The sequence below is a fragment of the Oncorhynchus keta genome, chromosome 13, assembly GCF_023373465.1.
Source record: "Oncorhynchus keta strain PuntledgeMale-10-30-2019 chromosome 13, Oket_V2, whole genome shotgun sequence".
Lineage (NCBI taxonomy): Eukaryota > Metazoa > Chordata > Actinopteri > Salmoniformes > Salmonidae > Oncorhynchus > Oncorhynchus keta.
In genome coordinates, this window is record NC_068433.1 from 34,035,840 (window position 1) to 34,062,016 (window position 26,177).

Sequence of the window (26,177 nt, forward strand, 5' to 3'; positions counted from 1 at the left end):
GTCAGGGATATTGATGAGCTTGTTGCTTGTTGTGCTTTCATTGAGGCAGTGATTTCTGAAGCTATCACAATTCTGTCAGTGGCAGTGAACTCAGCATGGTTGGTGGAGGCGAGGGTGGGAGGGAGGGAGGGAGGGAAGGAAGGAGGGAGGGAGGAGAGAGGAGAGAGAGAGAGAGAGATAGAGAGAGGGTGGTGCCTCCTCAGAGAATATCATAGTGCAGAGAGTAACAACACAAGCAGGGTGAGTCTCGCACTTGGAAGAGAACGGAGAATACCAACCTTCGCCTCTCTGAAAGGAAGAGCTGGGTTTGATTTATGAAACGGAAACAAACAGATTAAATGATTGAAGGAGTCACATCATAAAAAACAATCGCTATTTGCTGTCAAGGAGATATACCTAGATATAAGCTACCGAGAGAGGTTGGCTATTGGTGAGCAGGGTTGTTGGTTAACGGTAGGTTTATAGAGCACGAGCGCTGAAATAAGCCGAAGAGGGAGCGTTTTCAGAACCTTGGATAGAGCACGCGAGCGAGCGGGACCATGGCTCCAATGGTGACGAAAGAAATGCAGTTTGGTAAGTAGCTGGGATGGGAAAAAGGTCTTATTTGAGTGGGAGCAGCCAATAGTTGGTGGGAGAACTCGGGAAGCCCCTGTGTCTGTTATTTTGGTTGGTATTCAGTTGTGTCACAAATGGTACCCTATTCACTATTTATTAAATGTTTTTATCCTTTATTTATTTAGTAGATCATATTGAAAATATCCTGTCATGTCCTAATGCACTGGGGTTGCCTACCCAGTTTGTGCTCTGACACTAAGCTAAGAATATCCATTTGTGTTGCTAACTAACCAAGCACCCCTGTCACTCATCTGATTAGATTACTATTTGAGATTAGTGATAGTTAATTCATCATTAATCAGTTAGATAAATCAACAAGCAAGTGAATCACGTTGTCTTCAAATCGCCATGACATCTAAATGTTTATGTCAAAAAGGCATTTTCTCTATTCATATTCAGTACATGTCATGACTCTATATGGGCCTTGATTAGTCAGTCATGTATTGGAGGAGTCACAGATTGTACTGTTATTATATGACAGTGTGATGTCTCTGGCACCCTATTCCCTATATAGTGCAATACTTTTGACCAGTGTCCGTATGGAATAAGGTGCCATTTGTGACACGACCCGAGATTGTGTTGTTATGCTGTCTCTGACTCAGACAGTGCATCAGTCAGTCAGCCAGTCAGTCATTCAGTCTATTAGTAATTAGTATTAAGCAGTGGGATTCTGACGCAGCTTGTCATTACATTAATCTACAGACCTAGTAAGACAAAGGAAGCTTCCGCACATTCACACACACACAGAGAGACACAAACTCAACAGACAGACAATAGATCAACAGGAGGGAGGGACAGTTACAAAAACATGACAAAATTATTAATTTATCTTTCTCTCACTCCCTCCTCCTTCTCCCCTACTCTCTCTGTCCCCCCTTCTCCATAGCAGAGGTGCCGGTGAGTGTTGCCGTGGTGAGTGTGTTTGGCCTAGTGTCCTGCGTCTCCATCTTCGCCTGGATCTGCTGCCAACGTAAGAACACCAAGTCCCAAGGGACAACACCCTACAAGTTCATGCACATGCTCAAAGGCATCGACATTTACCCAGAGAGCCTCAGCGACAAGAAGTTAGACAGCAAGATCGACATCAACGGAAACTGTAATGTCAACAGCACCAATGGTAAACAACAACAACAAGCGGCCTCCAGCCCAGCAGAGGGCAGAACGGCCCTCCACCTCGACCTGGAAAAACAACAAGACCTGAACGACAACTTCACCAACACCACCAAACCCCCACACCCCAACGTCCAGATCCACACCAAGGTCCGCAGCTCCCCAGACTTGGACCTCCCCATGCCCCACCCAGGGTTCACCCAAACTGGGGTTAGAGACCTGGCCCTGGTCACCCCCACCAGTGGCAGTCTCTCCAGCCAGGCCACCACCCACACCCAAGGGGATGCGGACCACAACAAACCCCAGGACGGAGGCCCCAATGTCGGCCTTGGGACCCTCCACTTCTCCCTGGAGTACAACTCAGAGAAGAAGGCCTTCGTGGTTCACATTAAGGAGGCCCACGGGCTGACTCCGACCGACGATCAGTCCCTGACTTCTGACCCCTACATCAAGCTGACCCTGCTGCCTGAGAAGAAGCACCGGGTCAAGACCCGTGTCCTGAGGAAGACTCTGGACCCAGTGTTCGACGAGACCTTCAGCTTCTATGGGATCCCAATGGTCCGCGTGCAGGAGCTGTCGCTCCACTTCATGGTGCTCAGCTTCGATAGGTTCTCCCGTGATGAGGTTATTGGCGAGATGCTCATCCCATTGGCCGGGATCGACCTGACGGAGGGGCGTGTCCTGATGAGCCGCGAGATCATCAAGAAGAATGTCAGGGTAAGAGATAGTTACTTGGTTCATCATTATCATTATTATAATAGTCATCATCATTATAGTAATTATCATAGTAAGTCATCATCATCCCCATCATCATATTCATCATTCTCATCTTTTACACCTTTGCTACTATAGAGTACAGTAAAACAACCGCTCTCCATTCTAGCTCTGAGGGAATCATGATTACAATGACGGTGCACTATCAGTGTCTAATTGAAATTCTGCTTGGCATAATAACCCTTAGCATAATATGAATTAAATCCTCTTTGTAGTGAGAGTTTATATCTACAGTAATATGTAATATGATAATATATCCTCCTGCAGTTAAATGTTGCAGGGTACTAATGGAATAACACAGTGGGAGTCCCAAATGGCACCCTAATTCCCTATAGTGTACTACTTTTGAGAGGACCTATATGGCTCTTGTCAAAAGTGGTGTACTATATAGGGAATAGGGTGCCATTTTGGACGCAGACACAGTTTATGAATGTTATAAGATTGCAGGTACCATTGTGTCTTTAGAATCTCTAGATCATTCTAGAATAGATTATTCTAGAATTGATACTGATATTCTATCCTCAATGCAGTGCTGGGCTGGGCTGTTGCTGTCTTTTCCATATAAAAGGTGAGGAGTAGTACTACGGTGAAGGTAGAGAGTTGTAGGATCTATTGAATTGTATTGTACTGTGTACTGTGTACATTGGCGAGGGAGCGAGAGAGTGAGGCATATGTCTTGTGTAGTGTTGTGTGCCAAGCTTCTAGACTCTTCTACGCTGCTGGTAAACCTGACTTCTCTCTCTGCTGCTGCTCTGCTGCTTAGTAAAGGGACTGGGAAAAGGGCTTGGTTGTATTGTTGTTTCTTGGTTTTATGTTCTCCCTATTTTCTAATGTTTATAAATGCATGAAGAGTTTATGTCCAAAATGCTATGTCCACCAATTTTTCACATTTGTGTTTTTTTCATCATAATTGTTTGTTTATGGGTACCTTCATGATTGTGTAAAATATTACTGTTCTCAGATTTTTTTTATAATAGATTTTAGATGTGTATGAAAATGTTTTTTTTGTTGCTAAATGCTATTTAACATTGTTTAGCTGTAATGAATGTTTGTATCCTGTAGAGTTGACTGTGATATGTGATTTTCTCACATTTATATCTAAAGATGAATGCACTCACAGTAAGCCGCTTGTCACGTCCTGACCATAGACCATAGCCTGCATTTTCTATGGTAGAGTAGGTCAGGGTGTGACTAGGGGTGTTTAGTCTAGTTTATCATTTCTATGTGGTGTTCTAGGTTTATTTTTCTATGTTGGTGTTTGTGTATGATTCCCAATTAGAGGCAGCTGGTAATCATTGTCTCTAATTGGGGATCATACTTAAGTTGCATTTTTTCCACCTGTGGGTTATGGGATATTGTTTATGTTTAGTTGCTGGTTAGCACTGCATTGTCGTCACGGTTCGTTTATTCTTTATTTTGTTTTGTATTTGCTTCAAGTTTCACTTTCATTAAAATATGTGGAACTCAACATACCTTGGTCCGACCACTATTATTACGAACATCGTGACAGAATATCCCATCAACAACGGACCAAGCCGCGTGCCCGTTAGGTAATGGCATCCTGGTCTTTGGACGAGATAAGGGAGAGAACATCCTGGACTTGGGACGACATAGTGGCAGGAGAGAAGAGCCTGCCGTGGAAGCAGGCCGAGGCAGCGAAGGAGGATCAACGACGACTCCGGGGTTCGCAACCATGACGCAAGCACAAGAGGTGTGGTTGGCAGAACCAGGTTTCAGACCAGAGCCAACTCCACGCACTTGCTTCAAGGAGTTTGTGACCGTTCAGGCACCATGTTATGTGTCTTCAGTGCGCATTCACAGCCCGGTGCGCTCGGTGCCAGCTCCCGCACTTGCCGGGCGAAAGTGAGCATCCAGCCAGGACGGGTTGTGCCGGCTCAGCGCTCCTGGTCTCCAGTACGCCTCCTCGGACCATGATATCCTGCGCCGGTTCTACGCACAGTGTTTCCAGTGCGCCTTCACAGCCCAGTGCGTCCTGTGCCAGCGCCCCGTACTTGCCGGGATAAAGTGAGCATCCAGCCAGGACAAGTTGTGTCAGTTCTACATTCTAGACCTCCAGTGCGCCTCCACAGTCCAGTACCTCCTGTGCCTCCTCCCTGCACTCGCTCTGAGATGCATGTCATCAGCCCGATGCCAACTGTACCAGTCCCGCGCATCAGGCCTCCAGTGCACCTCCACAGTCCAGTACGTCCTGTGCCTCCTCCCTGCACTCGCCCTGTAGTGTGTGTCACCAGCCCGGTACCACCAGTGCCAGCCCCACGCACCAGGCTGCCTGCGACAAGCCCCAGTCCAGAGCTTACGGCAACAGTTCCCAGTCCGGAGCCTCCTGAGACGTTTCACGGTCCGGAGCCTCCTGAGACGTTTCACGGTCCGGAACCTAATGCGACGGTCCACGGTCCGGAAACTCCTGCGACAGTCCACGGTCCGGAATCTCCTGCGACGGTCCACGGTTCGGAAACTCCTGCGACGGTCCAAGATCAAAAACCTCCTGCGCCGGTCCAAGGTCCGGAACCTCCTGTGACGGTCAACGGTTCAAAACCTCCAGCTCCATGGCCGAGCCCTTCTCCTGTGCCGATGCCCAATCTAAGCACGGCGTCCAGTCCAGCTCCAAGGCTGGAGTCTTCTTCGGCATTGGGGCCCAGTCCAGGCACAGCGTCCAGTCCCGCTCCATGGCTGGAGCCTTCCCCTGCGCCGATGCCCAGTCCAGACAAAGTGTTCAGCCTGGGTCCATGGCTGGATCCGCAGGATGAGTGGGTACTTCGCCCCGCACCAGAGCCGCCACCGACACTAGACACCCCCCTAACCCTCCCTTTTTGTTTTTGGTGAGGAGTACTGTCACATCCTGACCATAGAAAGCCTGTAATTTCTATGGTAGAGTAGGTCAGGGCGTAACTAGGGGGGTTTAGTCTAGTTTATTATTTCCATGTGGGGTTCTAGGTTTATTTTTCTATGTTGGTGTTTGTGTATGATTCCCAATTAGAGGCAGCTGGTAATCGTTGTCTCTAATTGGGGATCATACTTAAGTTGCATTTTTTTCCACCTGTGGGTTATAGAATATTGTTTATGTTTAGTTGCTGGTTAGCACTGCATTGTCGTCACGGTTCGTTTATTCTTTATTTTGTTTTGTATTTGCTTAAAGTTTCACTTTCATTAAAATATGTGGAACTGGTCCGACCATTATTATTACGAACATCGTGACACCGCTCTGGATAAGAGCACCTGCTAAATAATTAAAATGCCAAATGTAAATGTTTTACTTACAAATCTCATGTTACTGTATTGATTTATTTAAAACATATTTAAAACAAACATATTGATGCCACAAATGTATAATTTCCAAAAAATAAAATACATAAAAAGTATAGTTATTTGTTACATTTGACTGTGTGTAACCTAGTATTACTAATTTCTCTGAAAGTGAGGCTTTACAGTGACTTCGGAAAGTATTCAGACCCCTTTACTTTTTCTACATTTTGTTACTTTACAGGCTTATTCTAAAATTGATTAAAATATACAGTACCAGTCAAGTTTGGACACACCTACTCATTCCAGGGTTTTTCTTTATTTTATTTTATTTTTTCCACATTGCTATGAAATAGCACATATGGAATCATGTAGTAACCAAAAAAGTGTTAAACAAATCAAAACATATGAGATTCTTCAAAGTAGCCACACTTCGCCTTGATGACAGATTTGCAATCTCTTGGCATTCACTCAACCAGCTTCATGAGGTAGTCACCTAGAATGCTGTCTTACCAACAACGGCAACGATGAGACAGCCTATAGGGAGGAGGTCAGAGACCTGGTCATGTGGTGCAAGGACAACAACCTCTTCTTGAACGTGATCAAGACAAAAGAGATGATTGTGGACTACAGGAAAATGAGGACCGAGCACGCCCCTGTTCTCATCGACGGGGCTGTAGTGGAACAGGTTGAGAGATTCAAGTTCCTTGGTGTCCACATTACCAACAAACTACCATGGTCCATACACACTAAGACAGTTGTGAAGAGGGCACGACAAAGCCTATTCCCCCTCAGGAGACTGAAAAGATTTGGCATGGGTCCTCAGAACCTTTAAAGCTTCTACAGCTGCACCATCGAGAGCATCCTGACTGGTTGCATCAATGCCTGGTATGGCAATTATTCGGCCTCCGACCACAAGGCACTACACAGGGTAGTGTACACAGTACATCACTGGAGCCAAGAAGGCCCAAATAATTGTCAAAGACTCCAGCCACCCGAGTCATAGAGTGTTCTCTCTGCTACCGCATGGCAAGAGGTACCGGAGGGGCAAATCGAGGTCCAAAGGCTTCTTAACAGCTTCCACCCCCAAGCCAAAACACTCCTGAACAGCTAATCAAAGGGCTACCCAGACCCCTTTTTTACACTGCTGCTACGCTCTGTTTATAATCTATGCATAGTCACTTTAACTCTACCTACATGTACTGCTGCGGTTTAATTATTTGTTACTTTTATTTTCTATTTTTACTTATCTATTTTTATCTATACACTCAAGCATTCACTGTAATGTCTAAAACTTGTATTTGGCGCATGTGACAAATAACATTTTATTTCATTTTAATTAACAGGTTTGCCTTGTTAAAAGTTAAATAGTGGAATTTCTTTCCTTCTTAATTGCGCTTGAGCCAATCAGTTGTGTTGTGACAAGGTGGAGTGGTATACAGAAGATAGCCCTATTTGATAAAGACCAAGTCCATATTATGGCAAGAACAGCTCAAATAAGCAAAGAGAAACGACAGCCCATCATTACTTCACGACATGAAGGTCAGTGAATCTGGAAAATTGTAAGATCTTTGAAAGTTTCTTCAAGTGCAGTCGCAAAAATCATCAAGCGCTATGATTGATACTGGCAAACTGGCTCTGATGAGGACCGCCACAGGAAACGAAGACCCAGAGTCACCTCTGCTGCAGAGGTGAGTTAACAGCCTCTGAAATTGGCAATTAACTGCACCTCAAATTGCACCTCAAGTAACAGACACATCTCAACATCAACTGTTCAGAGTAGACTGCGTGAATCAGACCTTCATGGTCGAATTGCTGCAAAGAAACCACTACTAAAGGACAACAATAATAAGAAGAGACTTGCTTGCACCAATCAAAGGCAATTAGACCAGTGGAAATCTGTCCTTTGGTCTGATATGTCCAAATTTGACATTTTGGTTCCAACCGCTGTGTCTTTGTGAGTCGCAGAGTAGGTGAATGGATAATCTGCCATTTGTGGTTCCCACCATGAAGCATGACACTGTCTGTAATTTATTTAGAATTCAAGGTACACTTAATCAGCATGGCTACCACAGCATCCTGCAGCGATAAGCCATCCCATCTGGTTTGTGCTGAATGGGACTATCATTTGTTTTTCAACAGGACAATAACCCAAAACACACCCCCAGTCTGTGTACGGGATATTTGACCAAGGAGAGTGATGGAGTGCTGCATCAAATGACCGGGTCTCCACAATCACCCTACAGTACCTCAACCCAATTGAGATGGTTTGGGATATGTTGGACCGCAGAGGGAAGGAAAAGCAGCCAACAAGTGCTCAGCATATGTGTGAACTCTTTCAAGACTGTTCGAAAAACATTCATCATGAAGCTGGTTGAGAGAATGCCAAGAGTGTGCAAAGCTGTCATCAAGGCAAAAGGTGGATACTTTGAAGAATCTAAAATATATTTAGATTTCTTTGACACTTTTTTCGTTACGACATGATTCCATATGTGTTATTTCATTGTTTTGATGTCTTCACTATTATTCAACAATGTAGAAAATAATGACAATTAAAAAAAAACCTTGAATGAGTAGGTGTGTCCAAACATTTGATTGGTACTGTGTACTTTTTCTCAGCAATCTACACACAATACCCCATAATGGGGTAGATAATTGTGTAGTTTAGTGTGTGTAGTTATTACACTCAACGGAACGACTTGATTAGTGTAGTGTCAACAACGCAGCTACTGCCAGCTAGCCTACTTTAGCAGTACTGTATCATTTTAATCATTTTAGTCAATAAGATTCTTGCTACGTAAGCCTAACTTTCTGAACATTCGAGACGTGTAGTCCGCTTGTCATTCAATTTCCTTGCATTAGCGTAGCCTTTTCTGTAGCCTGTCAACTATGTGTCTGTCTATCCCTGTTCTCTCCTCTCTGCACAGACCATACAAACGCTCCACACCGCGTGGCGCGACCACCCTAACCTGGTGGTCCCAGCGCGTACGACCCACGTGGAGTTCCAGGTCTCCGGTAGCCTCTGGAACTGCCAATCTGCGGCCAACAAGGCAGGGGTGGTGGCACCCGGGATCCTCATCTCTCCCAAGTGGTCTTTCTCTCTTTCTCCCCTTACCCATCTGTCTATTGCCTCCTTTGAATTCCATGCTGTCACAGTTACCAGCCCTTTCAAGCTTAACATCCTTATCATTTATCGCCCTCCAGGTTCCCTCGGAGAGTTCATCAATGAGCTTGATGCCTTGATAAGCTCCTTTCCTGAGGACGGCTCACCTCTCACAGTTCTGGGCGACTTTAACCTCCCCACGTCTACCTTTGACTCATTCCTCTCTGCCTCCTTCTTTCCACTCCTCTCCTCTTTTGACCTCACCCTCTCACCTTCCCCCTACTCACAAGGCAGGCAATACGCTTGACCTCATCTTTACTAGATGCTGTTCTTCCACTAACCTCATTGCAACTCCCCTCCAAGTCTCCGACCACTACCTTGTATCCTTTTCCCTCTCGCTCTCATCCAACACTTCCCACACTGCCCCTACTCGGATGGTATCGCGCCGTCCCAACCTTCGCTCTCTCTCCCCCGCTACTCTCTCCTCTTCCATCCTATCTTCTCTTCCCTCTGCTCAAACTTTCTCCAACCTATCTCCTGATTCTGCCTCCTCAACCCTCCTCTCCTCCCTTACTGCATCCTTTGACTCCCTATGTCCCCTATCCTCCAGGCCGGCTCGGTCCTCCCCTCCCGCTCCGTGGCTCGACGACTCATTGCGAGCTCACAGAACAGGGCTCCGGGCAGCCGGCGGAAATGGAGGAAAACTCGCCTCCCTGCGGACCTGGCATCCTTTCACTCCCTCCTCTCTACATTTTCCTCCTCTGTCTCTGCTGCTAAAGCCACTTTCTACCATTCTAAATTCCAAGCATCTGCCTCTAACCCTAGGAAGCTCTTTGCCACCTTCTCCTCCCTCCTGAATCCTCCCCCCCCTCCCTCCTCCCTCTCTGCAGATGACTTCGTCAACCATTTTGAAAAGAAGGTCGATGACATCCGATCCTCGTTTGCTAAGTCAAACGACACCGCTGGTTCTGCTCACACTGCCCTACCCTATGCTCTGACCTCTTTCTCCCCTCTCTCTCCAGATGAAATCTCGCGTCTTGTGACGGCCGGCCGCCCAACAACCTGCCCGCTTGACCCTATCCCCTCCTCTCTTCTCCAGACCATTTCCGGAGACCTTCTCCCTTACCTCACCTCGCTCATCAACTCATCCCTGACCGCTGGCTACGTCCCTCCCGTCTTCAAGAGAGCGAGAGTTGCACCCCTTCTGAAAAAACCTACACTCGATCCCTCCGATGTCAACAACTACAGACCAGTATCCCTTCTCTCTTTTCTCTCCAAAACTCTTGAGCGTGCCGTCCTTGGCCAGCTCTACCGCTATCTCTCTCAGAATGACCTTCTTGATCCAAATCAGTCAGGTTTCAAGACTAGTCATTCAACTGAGACTGCTCTTCTCTGTATCACGGAGCGCTCCGCACTGCTAAAGCTAACTCTCTCTCCTCTGCTCTCATCCTTCTAGACCTATCGGCTGCCTTCGATACTGTGAACCATCAGATCCTCCTCTCCACCCTCTCCGAGTTGGGCATCTCCGGCGCGGCCCACGCTTGGATTGCGTCCTACCTGACAGGTCGCTCCTACCAGGTGGCGTGGCGAGAATCTGTCTCCTCACCACGCGCTCTCACCACTGGTGTCCCCCAGGGCTCTGTTCTAGGCCCTCTCTTATTCTCGCTATACACCAAGTCACTTGGCTCTGTCATAACCTCACATGGTCTCTCCTATCATTGCTATGCAGACGACACACAATTAATCTTCTCCTTTCCCCCTTCTGATGACCAGGTGGCGAATCGCATCTCTGCATGTCTGGCAGACATATCAGTGTGGATGACGGATCACCACCTCAAGCTGAACCTCAGCAAGACGGAGCTCCTCTTCCTCCCGGGGAAGGACTGCCCGTTCCATGATCTCGCCATCACGGTTGACAACTCCATTGTGTCCTCCTCCCAGAGCGCTAAGAACCTTGGCGTGATCCTGGACAACACCCTGGCGTTCTCAACTAACATCAAGGCGGTGTCCCGTTCCTGTAGGTTCATGCTCTACAACATCCGCAGAGTACGACCCTGCCTCACACAGGAAGCGGCGCAGGTCCTAATCCAGGCACTTGTCATCTCCCGTCTTGATTACTGCAACTCGCTGTTGGCTGGGCTCCCTGCCTGTGCCATTAAACCCCTACAACTCATCCAGAACGCCGCAGCCCGTCTGGTGTTCAACCTTCCCAAGTTCTCTCACGTCACCCCGCTCCTCCGCTCTCTCCACTGGCTTCCAGTTGAAGCTCGCATCCGCTACAAGACCATGGTGCTCGCCTACGGAGCTGTGAGGGGAACGGCACCTCAGTACCTCCAGGCTCTGATCAGGCCCTACACCCAAACAAGGGCACTGCGTTCATCCACCTCTGGCCTGCTCGCCTCCCTACCACTGAGGAAGTACAGTTCCCGCTCAGCCCAGTCAAAACTGTTCGCTGCTCTGGCCCCCAATGGTGGAACAAACTCCCTCACGACGCCAGGACAGCGGAGTCAATCACCACCTTCCGGAGACACCTGAAACCCCACCTCTTCAAGGATATTCAATTGATTGAACATGATTTGGAAAGGTACATACCTGTCTATATAAGGTCCCTAAGGGTACCAAAAAATGTCTGCTGCATTGAAGGTCCCCAAGAACACTGTGGACTCCACCATTGTTAAATGGAGAAGTTTGGAACCACCAAGACTCTTCCTAGAGCTGGCCGCCCAGCCAAACTGAGCAATCGGTGGAGAAGGGCTTTGATCAGGGAGGTGACCAAGAACCCAATAGTCACTCTGACAGAGCTCTAGAGTTCCTCTGTGGAGATGGGAGAATCTTCCAGAAAGACAACAATCCCTGCAGCACTCCACCAATCAAACCTTTATGGTAGAGGGAAGCCACTCCTCAGTAAAAGGCACATGACAGCCTGCTTGGAGTTTGCCGAAAGGCACCTAAAGACTCTCAGACCATGAGAAACACGATTCTCTGGTCTGATGAAACCAAGATGGAACTCTTTGGACTGAATGCCATGCGTCATGTCTGGAGAAAACCTGGCATCGGTGAAGCATGGTGGTGGCAGCATCATGCTGTGGGGATGTTTTTCAGCGGCAGGTTACTGGGAGACTAGTCAGGATCGCGGCAAAGATGAACAGGGCAAAGTACAGAGAGATCCTTGATGAAAACATGCTCCAGAGCGCTCAGGACCTCAGACTGGGGCAAAGGTTCACCTTCCAACAGGACAATGACCCTAAGCACACAGACAAGACAACGCAGGAGTGGCTTCGGGACAAGTCTCTAAATGTCCTTGAGTAGCCCAGCCAGAGCCCGGACTTGAACCCGATCAAACATCTCTGGAGAGACCTGAAAATAGCTGTGCAGCAACGCTCCCAATCCAACCTGACAAATCTTGAGAGGATCTGCAGGGAAGAATGGGAGGAACTCTCCAAATACAGGTGTGCCAAGCTTGTAGCTTATTACCCAAGAAGACACAATGCCTTAATCGCTGCAAAAGGTGCTTCAACAAAGTGCTGAGTAAAGGGTCTGAATACTCATGTCAATGTGATATTTCTTTCCTTTTTTCTTTTTTTAGATATGTTTGCAAAATTTTCAAAAAAACTGTTTTTGCTTTGTCATTATATAGGGTATTGTGCCTAGATTGATGAGGGTAAAAAAAAACAATTTAATCATTTTTTTAATAAGGCTGTAATGTAACAACATTTGGAAAAACTCAAAGATTCTGAATACTTTCCGAAGTCACTGTATAGCATTTAGTAAAAATAAATACGTATCTGTCTCTCTGAAATGTAACAATAAAGTGATACATTTTAAACAAATACGTCTGTCATTGGACAACCCCATACCAGTACTAGAGACTGCAAAAACACACCAATCTCATTCATAACTTCTTTAATAACCTCTTTGGGCTAGGAGGCAGTATTTTGACGTCCGGATGAAAAGTGGGCCCAAAGTAAACTACCTGTTACTCAGGTCCAGAAGCTAGGATATGCATATTATTAGTAGATTTGTAAAGAAAACACTCTTACGTTTCGAAAACTAATAACATAATGTCTGTGAGTATAACAGAACTGATTTAGCAGGCGAAACCCCAAGGACAAACCATCCAAAAAATAATAATTCGGCCTACCACTGTTTTCAATGGCTGTCACTTTTATTATAAGGCAAAATCCTCTCGGATTGCAGTTGCTAGGGCTTCCACTAGATGTCAACAGTCTTTAGAAAGAGTTTCAGGCTGGTTTTGGGAAAATTTGTTAGAAATTGTAGTTTTTCTAGGTGGCTCTAGTGTTTCCATACTCGTGGATAGAAGCGCGTTGTTTGTTATTTATCTCCGGTAAAGACAATAACGATTCTCCATCTTAAATTGTATTGTTTATTCATGTATTAGGGTACCTGAGGTTTGATTATAAATGTTTCACTTGTTTGGAAAAGTTTATAAGTAACATTTGGGATTCATTTTGTATGCATTTTGATGGAGGGAAACCGGTGGATTATTGACTGAAGTGCACCAGCTAAACTGAGTTTTTATGGATATAAAGAAGGACTTTATCGAACAAAAGGACCATTTGTGATGTAACTGGGACCTTTTGGAGTGCCAAAAGAAGATGATCTTCAAGGGTAAGGAATTTATCATATCTCTATTTCTGACTTTTGTATCGCACCTGCCTGGTTGAAAAATGTTTTTCATTGGTTTGTATGCGGAGCGCTGTCCTCAGATAATCACATGGTGTGCTTTCACCGTAAAGCCTTTTTGAAATATGACACATGTCTAGCCGTAACAGGTTTTAAACAATAAACATAGATATATACAGTGGGGCAAAAAAGTATTTACTCAGCCACCAATTGTGCATGTTCTCCCACTTAAAAAGATGTGAGAAGCCTGTAATTTTCATCATAGGTACACTTCAACTATGAAAGACAAATTGAGAAAAAAAATCCAGAAAATCACATTGTAGGATTTTTTATGAATTTATTTGCAAATTATGGGGAAAATAAATATTTGTTCACCTACAAACAAGCAAGATTTCTGGCTCTCACAGACCTGTAACTTCTTATTTGAGAGGCTCCGCTGTCCTCCACTCGTTACCTGTATTAATGGCACCTGTTTGAACTTGTTATCAGTATAAAAGACACCTGTCCACAACCTCAAACTGTCACACGCCAAACTCCACTATGGCCAAAACCAAATAGCAGTCAAAGGACACCAGAAAAAAAATTGTAGACCTGTACCAGGCTGAAAGACTGAATCTGCAATAGGTAAGCAGCTTGGTTTGAAGAAATCAACTGTGGGAGCAATTATTAGGAAATGGAAGACATACAAGACCACTGATAATCTCCCTCAATCTGGGGCTCCGCGCAAGATCTCACCCCGTGGGGTCAAAATTATCACAAGAACGGTGAGCAAAAATCCCAGAACCACACGGGGGGACCTAGTGAATGACCTGCAGAGAGCTGGGACCAAAGTAACAAAGCCTACCATCAGTAACACATTACGCCGCCAGGGACTCAAATCCTGCAGTGCCAGACGTGTCCCCCTGCTTAAACCAGTACATGTCCAGGCCCGTCTAAAGTTTGCTAGAGAGCATTTGGATGATCCAGAAAAAGATTGGGAGAATGTCATATGGTCAGATGAAACCAAAATATAACATTTTGGTAAAAACTCAACTCGTCGTGTTTGGAGGACAAAGAATGCTGAGTTGTATTCAAAGAACACCATACCTACTGTGAGGCATGGGGGTGGAAACATCATGCTTTGGGGCTGTTTTTCTGTAAAGGGATCAGGACGACTGATCCGTGTAAAGGAAATAATGAATGGGGCCATGTATTGTGAGATTTTGAGTGAAAACCTCATTCCAACAGCAAGGGCATTGAAGATGAAACGTGGCTGGGTCTTTCAGCATGACAATGATCCCAAACACACCCCCCGGGCAACGAAGGAAGACTTACAGAAAACATTTCACAACAAAGGGTATATAACAAAGTATTGAGATAAACTTTTGTTATTGACCAAATATTTATTTTCCACCATAATTTGCAAATAAATGTATTAAAAATCCTACAATGTGATGTTCTTTTCTCATTTTGTCTGTCATAGTTGAAGTGTACCTGTGATGAAAATTACAGGCCTCTCTCATCTTTTTAAGTGGGAGAACTTGCACAATTGGTGGCTGACTAAATACTTTTTTTGCCCCACTGTAGATAGTTAGACACAAATATGAATGCAACATGCAGCAATTTCACAGATTTTAATGAGTTAAGGGTCAAATAAGGGTTGAAAAGGAATTGAAATAAATGTCTGTTGATAACAGATACCGTTTGCCTCATGCAGTGCGACACATTTCCTTAGAGCATAGAGTTGACCAGGCTGTTGGAATGTTGTCCGACTCCTCTTCAATGGCTGTGCGAAGTTGCTGGATATTGGCGGTAGGCCGCCCCCAGGTGGTGAGGGTAGGAAATAACATCTACACTCCGCTGATCCTCAACACTGGGGCCCCACAAGGGTGCGTTCACCAAATGACCTACCGAGCCGAAACTCTTGGTTTGAGGTCACCTCACATAGGCCTACACAAAATATCAGAACTGGACCCGCAGCTGGAACGTAACTACGTTTTTTACATTTTTATTATGGTTTAAACAAAAGGCGCTGTAAATTATGGGCCTGCTCTGAAATATGTGATAGTTGGCTTCTAAAAGAGTTGAAAAAAGTGGGTTTGGTGTCAGAATGGTATCTAATTGACTGACGGACGCTGACTTGCTGACTGACTTTTGTACATTTGCAAGATGTTTAACGTTTCTAGCGCAGGCGTTCCGCTAGCGGAACCCCTCGACAACATTCCACTGAAAAGGCAGTGCATGAAATTCCAAAATATTTTTGGGAAATATGTAACTTACACACATTAACAAGTCCAATACAGCAAAAGAAAGATAAACATTTTGTTAACTTCTTAGAGATAGGGGGCATTTCCACTTTTTGATAAATAGCGTGCACAATTTTAACTTTCTGCTACTCATGCCAGGAATATAATATATGCATATGATTAGTAGGTGTGGATAGAAAACACTCTGAAGTTTCTAAAACTGGTTCAATCATGTCTGTGACTATAACAGAACTTATGTAGCAGGCAAAACCCCAAGGAAAAACTTTTCAGAATTACAAAAAAATGTTCCTCAGACAGTTACCTGTCTTTGCCAAGGGAAATTAGATAGCGCCCATTTTACAGTTCCTACGACTTCCACAGGATGTCACCAGTCTTTGGAATTAGGTTGAAGTTAATCATTGGTGAAATGAATTGAAAATGAAAATGATGGTTACGCAAGAGGGAAAATGGTGCATGTTTTGTTTACTTTCTCTATCGAATACAGATTGCCCCGTCTACAATTTGATCGATTATTAACGTTTAAAAATACCTAAAGTTGTATTACAAAAGTAGTTTGAAATATTTTGGCAAAGTTTATAGGCAACTTTTGAAATGTTTTGTAGTGACGTTGTGTTTTGGAAAGCTGTTTTTTTCCGGATCAAACCTGCTTTATAAATTGACATTTTGGGTATACATGGACGGAATTAATTAAAAAAAGGACCAATTGTGATGTTTATGGGACATATTGGAGTGCCAACAAAGAAGCTCGTCAAAGGTAATGCATGTTTTATATTTTATTTCAACGTTTTGTGTAGTGCCGGCTATGCTAATTCTTTTGTTTACAACTCGTTCAGGTGGTTCAGGGGGGTGCATGCTATCAGATTATAGCTTCTCATGCTTTTGCCGAAAAGCATTTTTTAAATCTGATTGGCTGGATTCACAACGAGTGTAGCTTTAAATGAGTACCCTGCATGTGTGATTTAATGAACATTTGAGTTTTATCACGTTTTATTTGAATTTGGCGCTATGCATTTCCCGAGGCTATTGGCCTATGAGACGCTAGCGTCTCACTATCCCTAAGAGGTTTTAATCTACCCATCGTGTCTGATTTAAAAAATGCTTTACAGCGAAAGCACAACATATGATTATGTTTGGTCATAGCCAAGTCAAAAAAAAAACACTGACATTTTTCCAGCCAAAGATAGGAGTTACAAAAGGCAGAAATATAGATACAATGAATCACTAACCTTTGATGATCTTCATCAGATGACACTCAAAGGACATCATGTTACACAATACATCTATGTTTTGTTCGATAATGTGCATATTTATATCCAAAACTCTCAGTTGACATTGGCGCCTTATGTGCAGTAGTGTTTTGATTCCAAAACATCCGGTGATTTTGCTGAAATACTCATACTAAACATTGATAAAAGATACAAGTGTTATTCACAGAATTAAAGATAGACTTCTCCGTAATGCAACAGCTGTGTCAGATTTTTTTAACACTTTACGGAAAAAGCATAATCTGAGAACGGCGCTCAGAGCCCAAAACAGCCAGAGAAATATCCACCATTTTGGAGTCAACAGAAGTTAGAAATAACACCATAAATATTCACTTACCTTTGATGATCATCCGAAGGCACTCCCAGGAATCCCAGTTTGACAATAAATGACTGATTTGTTCCATAAAGTCCATCATTTATGTCCAAATAGCCACTTGTTATTAGCGTGTTCAGCCCACTAATTCATCTTCATGATGAACTGTAAATCAGTCATTTTTCCCAACAGATGTCAAAGAAAAAACTCTCACACACATACACACACACATAAATCTTGGCCAGGTCACAATTGTAAATGAGAACTTCTCAACTTGCCTATCTGGTTAAATAAAGGTGAAAAAATAATCATAAAAAAATAAATGATGGCGTGACACAGTGCGGGGCTTAAAGACACACAGAGCTTGCAATGGCATTACCATAATCTCAATGCCGTGCCGAGTTCAACGAGATGCACCGCTTGACCATAGCTCGCTCAGTCTAAGCATAACGACTGTGAGAAAAAAGTAGGCCCAAAATGAGGCATGGCCCTAAATTTCAGGTGCTTTTGGGGGACAGCGGGGGAACCGTTAGGGTTAGAAGTACAATTCAACTTTAGGAATGTTCCTGAGGTCCTCCCAATTTGTGCAAGCCTAACCTTGACCGTGTGGCATTAACCCTTAACAGTGAAAATAAGGTGTTTACATCAAACAGTTTGCAGCACCCCCCACCCGTGCCCATCCAATAGGGGGTGCCCCTGGTCATTTGTACGTTTTTCAAAAAGTTCCACTTCTCTCATGTCACCATTGAGCGATGGAGAAGAACCACTATATCTTCCCAGCCAGTCAATTTTAAATTTCTGCAGTATTTTTGAGGATGTCAAATTCGTGATGGTGGTGGCCTTTTTAAAATCTGACACAGCGGCTGGATTAACAAATAAATTCATCCTTAAACCGATGTATAACACTTGTATATTTTATGAATGTTTATTATGAGTATTTCTGTATTCTGAAATTGGCACTCTGCAATTTCACGGGATGTTGGTAGCATCCCAGCTGGCCATAAGAAGTTTTAACAAACCTCCAAACCAGCTTCAATGACATACAACACTCCTTCTGTGGCCTCCAACTGCTTTTAAATGCTAGTAAAATTAAATGCATGCTCTTCAACCGATTGCTGCCCACGCCCGCCCATCCGACGAGCATCACTACTCTGGACGGTTCTGACTTAGAATATGTGGACAACTAAAAATACCTAGGTGTCTGGTTAAACTCTTCTTCCAGACTCACATTAAGCAACTCCAATCCAAAATTCTATCTAAAATTGGCTACCTATTTTGCAACAAAGCCTCCTTCACGCTTCATGCTGCCGAACGCACCCTCGTAAAACTGACTATTCTATCGATCCTTGACTTAGGCGATGTCATTTATAAAATAGCCTCCAACACCCTACTCAGCAAACTGGATGTAGTCTATCACAGTGCCATCCATTTTGTCACCAACGCCCCATATACTACCCACCACTGCAACATGTATCCTCTCGTTGGCTGGCCCTCGCTACATATTCGTCGCCAAACCCACTGGCTCCAGGTCATCTATAAGTCTTTGCTTGGTAAATCACCGCCTTACCTCAGCTCACTGGTCACCATAGCAACACCCACCCGTAGTCCACGCTCCAGCAGGTATATTCACTGGTCATCCCCAAAGCCAACACTTCCTTTGGCCGCGTTTCCTTCCAGTTCTCTGCTGCCAATGACTGGAACGAATTGCAAAATCACTGAAGCTGGAGACTTATGTCTCCCTCTCTAACTTTAAGCATCAGCTGTCAGAGCAGCTTACCGATAACTGTACCTGTACACAGTCAATCTGTAAATAGCACATCCAACTCATCCCCATATTGTCATTTATCTTCTTTCTCTTTTGCACCCCGGTACCTGTACTTGCACATCATCATCTGCACATCTATCACTCCAGTGTTAATGCTAAATTGAATTTTTTCACCTCTTGGCCTATTTAATGCCTTTACCTTCCAAATCTTCTCCATTTGCACACACTGTACATAGATTTTTCTATGTGTTATTGACTGTACGTTTGTTTATGTGTAACTCTGTGTTGTTGTTTTTGTAGCACTGCTTTGCTTTATCTTGGCCAGGTCGCAGTTGTAAATGAGAACTTGTTCTCAACTGGCCTACCTGTTTAAATAAAGTTGGAATAAAATAAATAAAAAGTCCGGAGACTGAGATGGCCATTGCAAAATATTTATTCCTTTTTAAAATGACCTGATCAGTTTTTCACAACAAAACACCAGAAAATGGCCAAAAAGTATTGTACCACCTCACCTGCATTTTAAACTATGTTTTGACTATTTTGTTCAACGTATCTTTTGAAAAAAATATTTAAAAATGAATCAACATTTTGCAAATGGCCATCTCAGTCTCCGGACTTGAACCAATTTGAAAATCTGTGGTTTGAATTGAAGCACAGATGAAGGATATCAATGATCTGGAAAGATTTGCTAAAGAGGAGTGGTCTAAGATACCTCCCAATGTTTTCTTCTCATAAAACATTTTTGAACAAGGCTCAGTGCCATTAGGTAACATATTGAAAACAGGGGTGCAAATAATTTTGACCCCTTATCTTTTTTAGAAAAATGTATTACTTGTATTAATTAATTTCTCTGAGAAATTGTATTGGTATAAAATAATATCATTTTCCCTTTTTTGCCATATATTATAGTTTTTTTAACTTATCTTGGGTGATTGGGTGCCAATAATTTTGGAACTGACTGCATATATCTCTACTTTATAACTTGGTGTAAATATCACAGTTCATCATCATAATGTCAGTGAAAACGCAATCTTCCTCGTCACTTGTCAGTACCTTGCTCGGGTCTCGAAGTTTTGATATTATGGTGGGGAATTTCTCTCTCCATCTGTCCTCCTTCCACCTCTCTCTCTCCCCCTCCCTCTCTCCATCTCTGTTTATAGAGGAGTGCAGGTCGAGGGGAGCTGCTGTTGTCTCTGTGTTACCAGTCTACCACCAGTACTCTAACAGTCGTGGTGCTGAAGGCTCGCCACCTGCTGAAGACCGACAACCACAGGCCCTCAGGTACATACAGACCCCCCCTCCCCCACACAAACACACACACGCAAATGTAAGTATGTACACAAGCATGCACACACACGCACGCGCACACACAAATCATGTTTAAAAACGTCCTCATTGAAATAATGCTTAATTCCTCCTGAAAAGTGCTGAAATTAAAAGCTATTTTACCATGTATAAATAAGAATATGTTCTTAACTGACTTGCCTGGTTAAATAAAGGTAAAATTTAAAAAATGTATACTTGCATGCCTTTGGTATGTCATAGAATAAAACAAATAAGCTGTGAAAAGAGATTAATTATTGCTTATTCTACAAAGATATTCTTAAATGGCGCAACACATTTGTTGGTACCCATTAGAAAAGATAATAAATAATTGGATTATAGTGATATTTCAAACTAATTTGTTTCTTTAGTCAGTATCACACATGTCTATAATCTTGTAATCAGTCATTCAGCCTATTTAAATGGAGAAAAGCAGTCGTTGTGCTGTTTGGTATCATTGTGTGCGCCACACTGAACATGGACCAGAGAAAGCAAAGGAGAGATTTGTCTGAGGAGATCAGAAAGAAAATAATAGACAAGCATGGGAAAGGTAAAGGCTACAAGACCATATCCAAGCAGCCTGATGTTCCTGTGACAACAGTTCCAAATAGTATTAAGAAGTTTAGGTCCCAACCTCTCTGGGCACGGCCGCAAGAGGAAAATCGACCCCAGATTGAAAAGAAGGATTTAGGGAATGGTAGAAAAAGAACCAAGGATAACTGCCAAATAGATACAAGCTGAACTCCAAGGTACGTCAGTTCCTGATTGCAACATCCGTCACTTTTTCTGAGTGAAAGTGGGCTCCATGGAAGAAGACCCAGGAGGACTCCACTTTTGAAAGAAAAACATTTTAAAAAGCCAGACTGGAATTTGCTAAAATGCATATTGACAAGCCACAATCCTTCTGGGAGAATGTCCTTTGGACAGATGAGCCAAAACTGGAGCTTTTTGGCAAGTCACATCAGCTCTATGGTCACAGATGAAAAAATGAAGCTTTCAAAGAAAAGAACACCATACCTACAGTGAAACATGGAGGAGGCTCGGTTCTGTTTTGGGTATATTTTGCTGCGCCTTGCACAGGGTGCATTGAATTTGTGCTGGGCACAATGAAATCTCAAGACTATCAAGGCATTCTGGAGCGAAGCGTACTGCCCAGTGTCAGAAAGCTCGGTCTCAGGCGCAGGTCATGGGTCCTCCAACAGGAGAATGATCCAAAACACACAGCTAAAAGTACCCAAGAATGGATATCAACAAAACATAGGACTATTCTGAAGTGGCCTTCTATGAGTCCTGATCTGAATCCTATCGAACATCTATGGAAAGAGCTGAAACTCTAAAAGTCTCATTGAGAACTACAGAAAACTTTTGATTGCAGTGATTGCCTCTAATGGTTGTGCAAGAAAATATTAAGTTAAGAGTCCCATAATTTTTGTCCATGCCATTTTCATTTGTTTTATTATTTACAATATTATGTTGGATAAAAAAAATCTAAAGCAAAGTCTGATTTCTATGAAATATGGAATCAACAGTATTTTAATTAAATGTTTCAAGGACAAAATCATACATGTATTACAGTATATACAGTACCAGTTAAAAGTTTGGGCACACCTACTCATTCAAGGATATTTCTTTATTTTTACTATTTTCTACATTGTAGAACAATTGTGAAGACATCAAAACTATGAAATAACATATATGGAATCCTGTTGTAAGCCAAAAAAGTGTTAAACAAATCAAAATATATTTTATATTTGAGATTCTTCAAAGTAGCCACACTTTGCCTTGATGACAGCTTTGCACACTCTTGGCATTCTCTCAACCAGCTTCATGAGGAATGCTTTTCCAATAGTCTTGAAGGAGTTCCCACATATGCTGAAGACTTGTTTGCTACTTTTCCTTCACTCTTCGGTCCAACTCATCCCAAACCATTTCAATTGGGTTGAGATCGGGTGATTGTGGAGGCCAAGTCATCTGATGCAGCACTTCATCACCCTCCTTGGTCAAATATCCTTTACACAGTCTGGAGGTGTGTTTTGGGTCATTGTCCTTTTGAAAAACAAGTGATCGTCCCACTAAGTGCAAACCAGATGGGATGGCATATCGCTGCAAAATGTTGTGGTAGCCATACTGATTATGTGTGCCTTGAATTCTAAATAAATCACAGACAGTGTCACAAGCAAAGCACCCCCACACCATCACACCTCCTCCTCCAAGCTTCATGGTGGGAACCACACATGCGGAGATCATCCGTTCACCGACTCTGCATCACACAAAGACACGGCGGTTGGAACCAAAAATCTCAAATTTGGATTTATCAGAACAAAGGACAGATTTTCCACTGATGTTTTGTCCATTGCTCGTATTTCTTAGTCCAAGCAAGACTCTTCTTCTTATTTGTGTCCTTTAGTAGTGGTTTCTTTGCAGCAATCCGACCATGAAGGCCTGATTTACGCAGTCTCCTCTGAAAAGTTGATGTTGAGATGTGTCTGTTACTTGAACTCTATGAAGCATTTATTTGGGCTGCAATCTGAGGTGTAGTTAACTCTAATCAACTTATTCTTTGCAGCAGAGGTAACTCTGGATCTTCCTTTCCTGTGGCGGTTCTCATGAGAGCCATGGTTTTTGAGAGTGCACTTAAAGAAGCTTTAAAAGTTCTTGAAATTTTCCAGATTGACAGACCTTCATTTCTCTTTGCTTATTTGAGCTGTTCTTGACATAATATGGACTTGGGTCTTTTACCAAATAGGGCTATCTTCTGTATACCACCCCTACCTTGTCACAACACAACAGATTTTCTCAAACACATTAAGATGGCAAGAAATTCCACAAATGAACTTTTAACAATGCACACCTGTTAATTGAAAAGCATTTCAGGTGAATACCTCATGAAGCTGGTTGAGAGAATGCCAAAGTTGTTCAAAGCTTTTTTTTATTTTATTTTTTTATTTTTTTTCCTAGTTTTGATGTCTTCACTATTATTATACAATGTAGAAAATAGTAAAAAAATTAAGTAAGTAGATCAATAAGTAGATGTGTCCAAACTTTTGACTGGTACTTGACTGGTTTTTGTAGTGGGGACAGTAACATTATTAATAAAAAATATATATATATTTTAAAACAGAGTCTTAGCCATACCACAGTGTTTGGTCACACTTTCTTTGGATAGTCCGGATAGTACTACCAACAAACTGAGCCAGTCAATGCCACACACACGCATGTACATGTATACCACCGTATTGATCCATTGTGCCATTTTCAGAGCTGTGCTATGAATTCTATTCTTTCTGTCTCTCTCTCTCCTTCATCTCATCCCTTCCTACATGCCTCCTTCCTTCCTTCCCTCCAGACCCATATGTGAAAGTCAACCTCTTCAATGGGAAGAAGCGTGTCAGTAAAAAGAAGACCCATGTGAAAAAGTGTTCCCCCAACCCTGTGTTCAACGAGCTGTTTGTGTTCGACATGGCCTCTCAGGAGGGGCTGAAGGAGACCAGCGTAGAGCTCCTGCTCATGGACTCTGAGTCTCAACCAACCAGGCGGGGGGACTCCTCCCATTCCCCCAATCCCATCTTGGGGCGCCTGATCCTGGGTACGGCTTCTGCCGGCACCCCCGGGGAGCACTGGAGGGAGATCTGCGACCACCCTCGCCGGCAGATTGCCAAGTGGCACATCCTGTCCGAAGACTAGGGTTTTTGTTGAGGCTTCGCCGTCAAGGTTACAGCGGAGCTACGGTTATTTGGGGGAGGGGGTGTGTCGACAGCGACGGGCATTGCCTAACAACAGGTAGATTTTAACGTGACCAACACCCAAGGAACTATTGATAAGTGAAAGGGGGGAGGGGTGTTCATTCTAAATGATGTAATTAATCAATCAAATCAGTTATTCAATCAATTTATCGATCATTGAAATTGTTTGGTTATGGTGACCGAGAAACCCAATCATTCGTCTATGATCCCATAGACTGTCACCACAACGACCCCCGGCAATGCAGCTCTCTATCTCCATGGCAACATCATCTGATCGTCACGGCAACCTTGTGCAGTGCAGAATGTCCTAGTAACTGTCGCTAACTTCTACTATTATTACTATAAACATTACTCCTTTGTACGACAAAAAAAACATTTTATTATTACTACTGATGTATAAAGATGTGGATTATCAAAACTTTATTTTATAAATATGCTATCTTTTATTTATCAAATGTTATATTTATTTATTTTTTCGTTTTTGTACTCTTCTGAGTGAGTTCCTGGGTATGTTTTGTAAGTAAAAGTGGTATTTCATATCATTGCATCCCAGAGGGGCGAGATAAGCCTAAATTAGGTGACAGAAACGAAGCTTGGATTGCATAAAGGACATTGTGCTTGTGTATTTAGGTCAGAAGGGATGAGAGGCATTGTGTATTCTGTATTTACTGTGAGCACAAAGACAGCTTGAAATGTACATGTACCTTAATATAAAACATGGCAAGTTCTGAGAAAAGGACCTCAATCGGTTGTGTTTTATTTCAATGTTTCACAAAAACATCCTTAAAATACACAGAAGTTTAACATCCTGTACACAAACCATGCACCCTGAACTCCAATTCCCAGTTTGCCTGTGCAAAATTATAAAGTTTCAGAATCTAATGAATGTTCTAGAATTAAATAAACATTCTAGAATCTAATGAACGTTCTTGAATCTATTGAACATTCTATATAATCTAGTCAATATATTCCCTTCAATTCCACTGGCCTGTCCTTAGAAAACCTTGAAGATGACATCACTCCCTCCCTCCCTGAGAGGATGATGTAATCAGTGAGAAGGTAGCTACCCTCAGATGATATCATGGCACTGTAGAATTTAATATCAGCTAAGTGCTGCACGATGAGGTACAGTTGGCACAGCGCCCACACTTGTTCCCTTCCTCCCTCACTCTCTCCCTCATGCTCTGTCTCTATTTTTGACTCTTTGCTATCCATCCTTGCTCTCCTTATCTCACTCTCTCTTTTTCTCGCTCACTCTCCAGTTAGCGTCATTAGCATCAAGACTATACCATATCTAATACTTATATTACTTTACATTGCATTTTAGTTACACTGTTTATACACACTGAATGTTTATTTAAATACTGGATTCTTGACATAGCTCACTCTAATACACTATATATACACAATAGTATGTGGACACCCCTTCAAATTAGTCGATTTGGCTATTTCAGCCACATCAGTTGCTTACAGGTGAACAAAATCAAGCACACAGCCATGCAATCCCCATAGACAAACATTAGCAGTAGAATGGCTTTACTGAAGAGCTCAGTGACTTTCAACATGGCACCATCATAGGATGGCACCTTTCCAACAAGGTAGTTTGTCAAATTTCTGCACTGCTAGAGCTGCCCCGGTCAACTGTAAGTGCTGTTATTGTGAAGTGGAAATGTTTAGGAGAAACAACGGCTCAGCCACGAAGTGGTAGGATGCACAAGCTCACAGAACAGAGCTCACAGATCGTCTGTCCTCAGTTTCAGAACTCACTACAGAGTTCTAAAATGCCTCTGGAAGCAACCTCGGCACAATAACTGTTCCCCAGGAGCTTCATGAAATGGGTTTCCATGACCGAGCAGCCGCACAGAAACGTAAGATCACCATGCCAAGTGTAAGCATGAGTGGTGTAAAGCTCACCTCCATTGGACTGAGTGGAAACACATTTTCAGGAGAGATGAATCACGTTTCACCATCTGGCAGACCAACGGATGAATCTGGGTTTGTCAGTCGCTAGGAGA

At 43.3% G+C, this 26,177-nt stretch overlaps 1 protein-coding gene across 1 annotated transcript; it reads left to right on the forward strand.

The window, feature by feature from the left end:
- Positions 1-229: 229 nt before the first annotated feature.
- On the forward strand, positions 230-25,062 carry syt4 (synaptotagmin IV). Its single transcript, XM_052460036.1, has 4 exons — positions 230-573; positions 1,505-2,442; positions 20,257-20,377; positions 23,766-25,062. The coding sequence occupies exons 1-4, from the start codon at positions 540-542 to the stop codon at positions 24,101-24,103; spliced, it is 1,431 nt and encodes a 476-aa protein (XP_052315996.1). The 5' UTR covers positions 230-539; the 3' UTR covers positions 24,104-25,062.
- Positions 25,063-26,177: the final 1,115 nt, after the last annotated feature.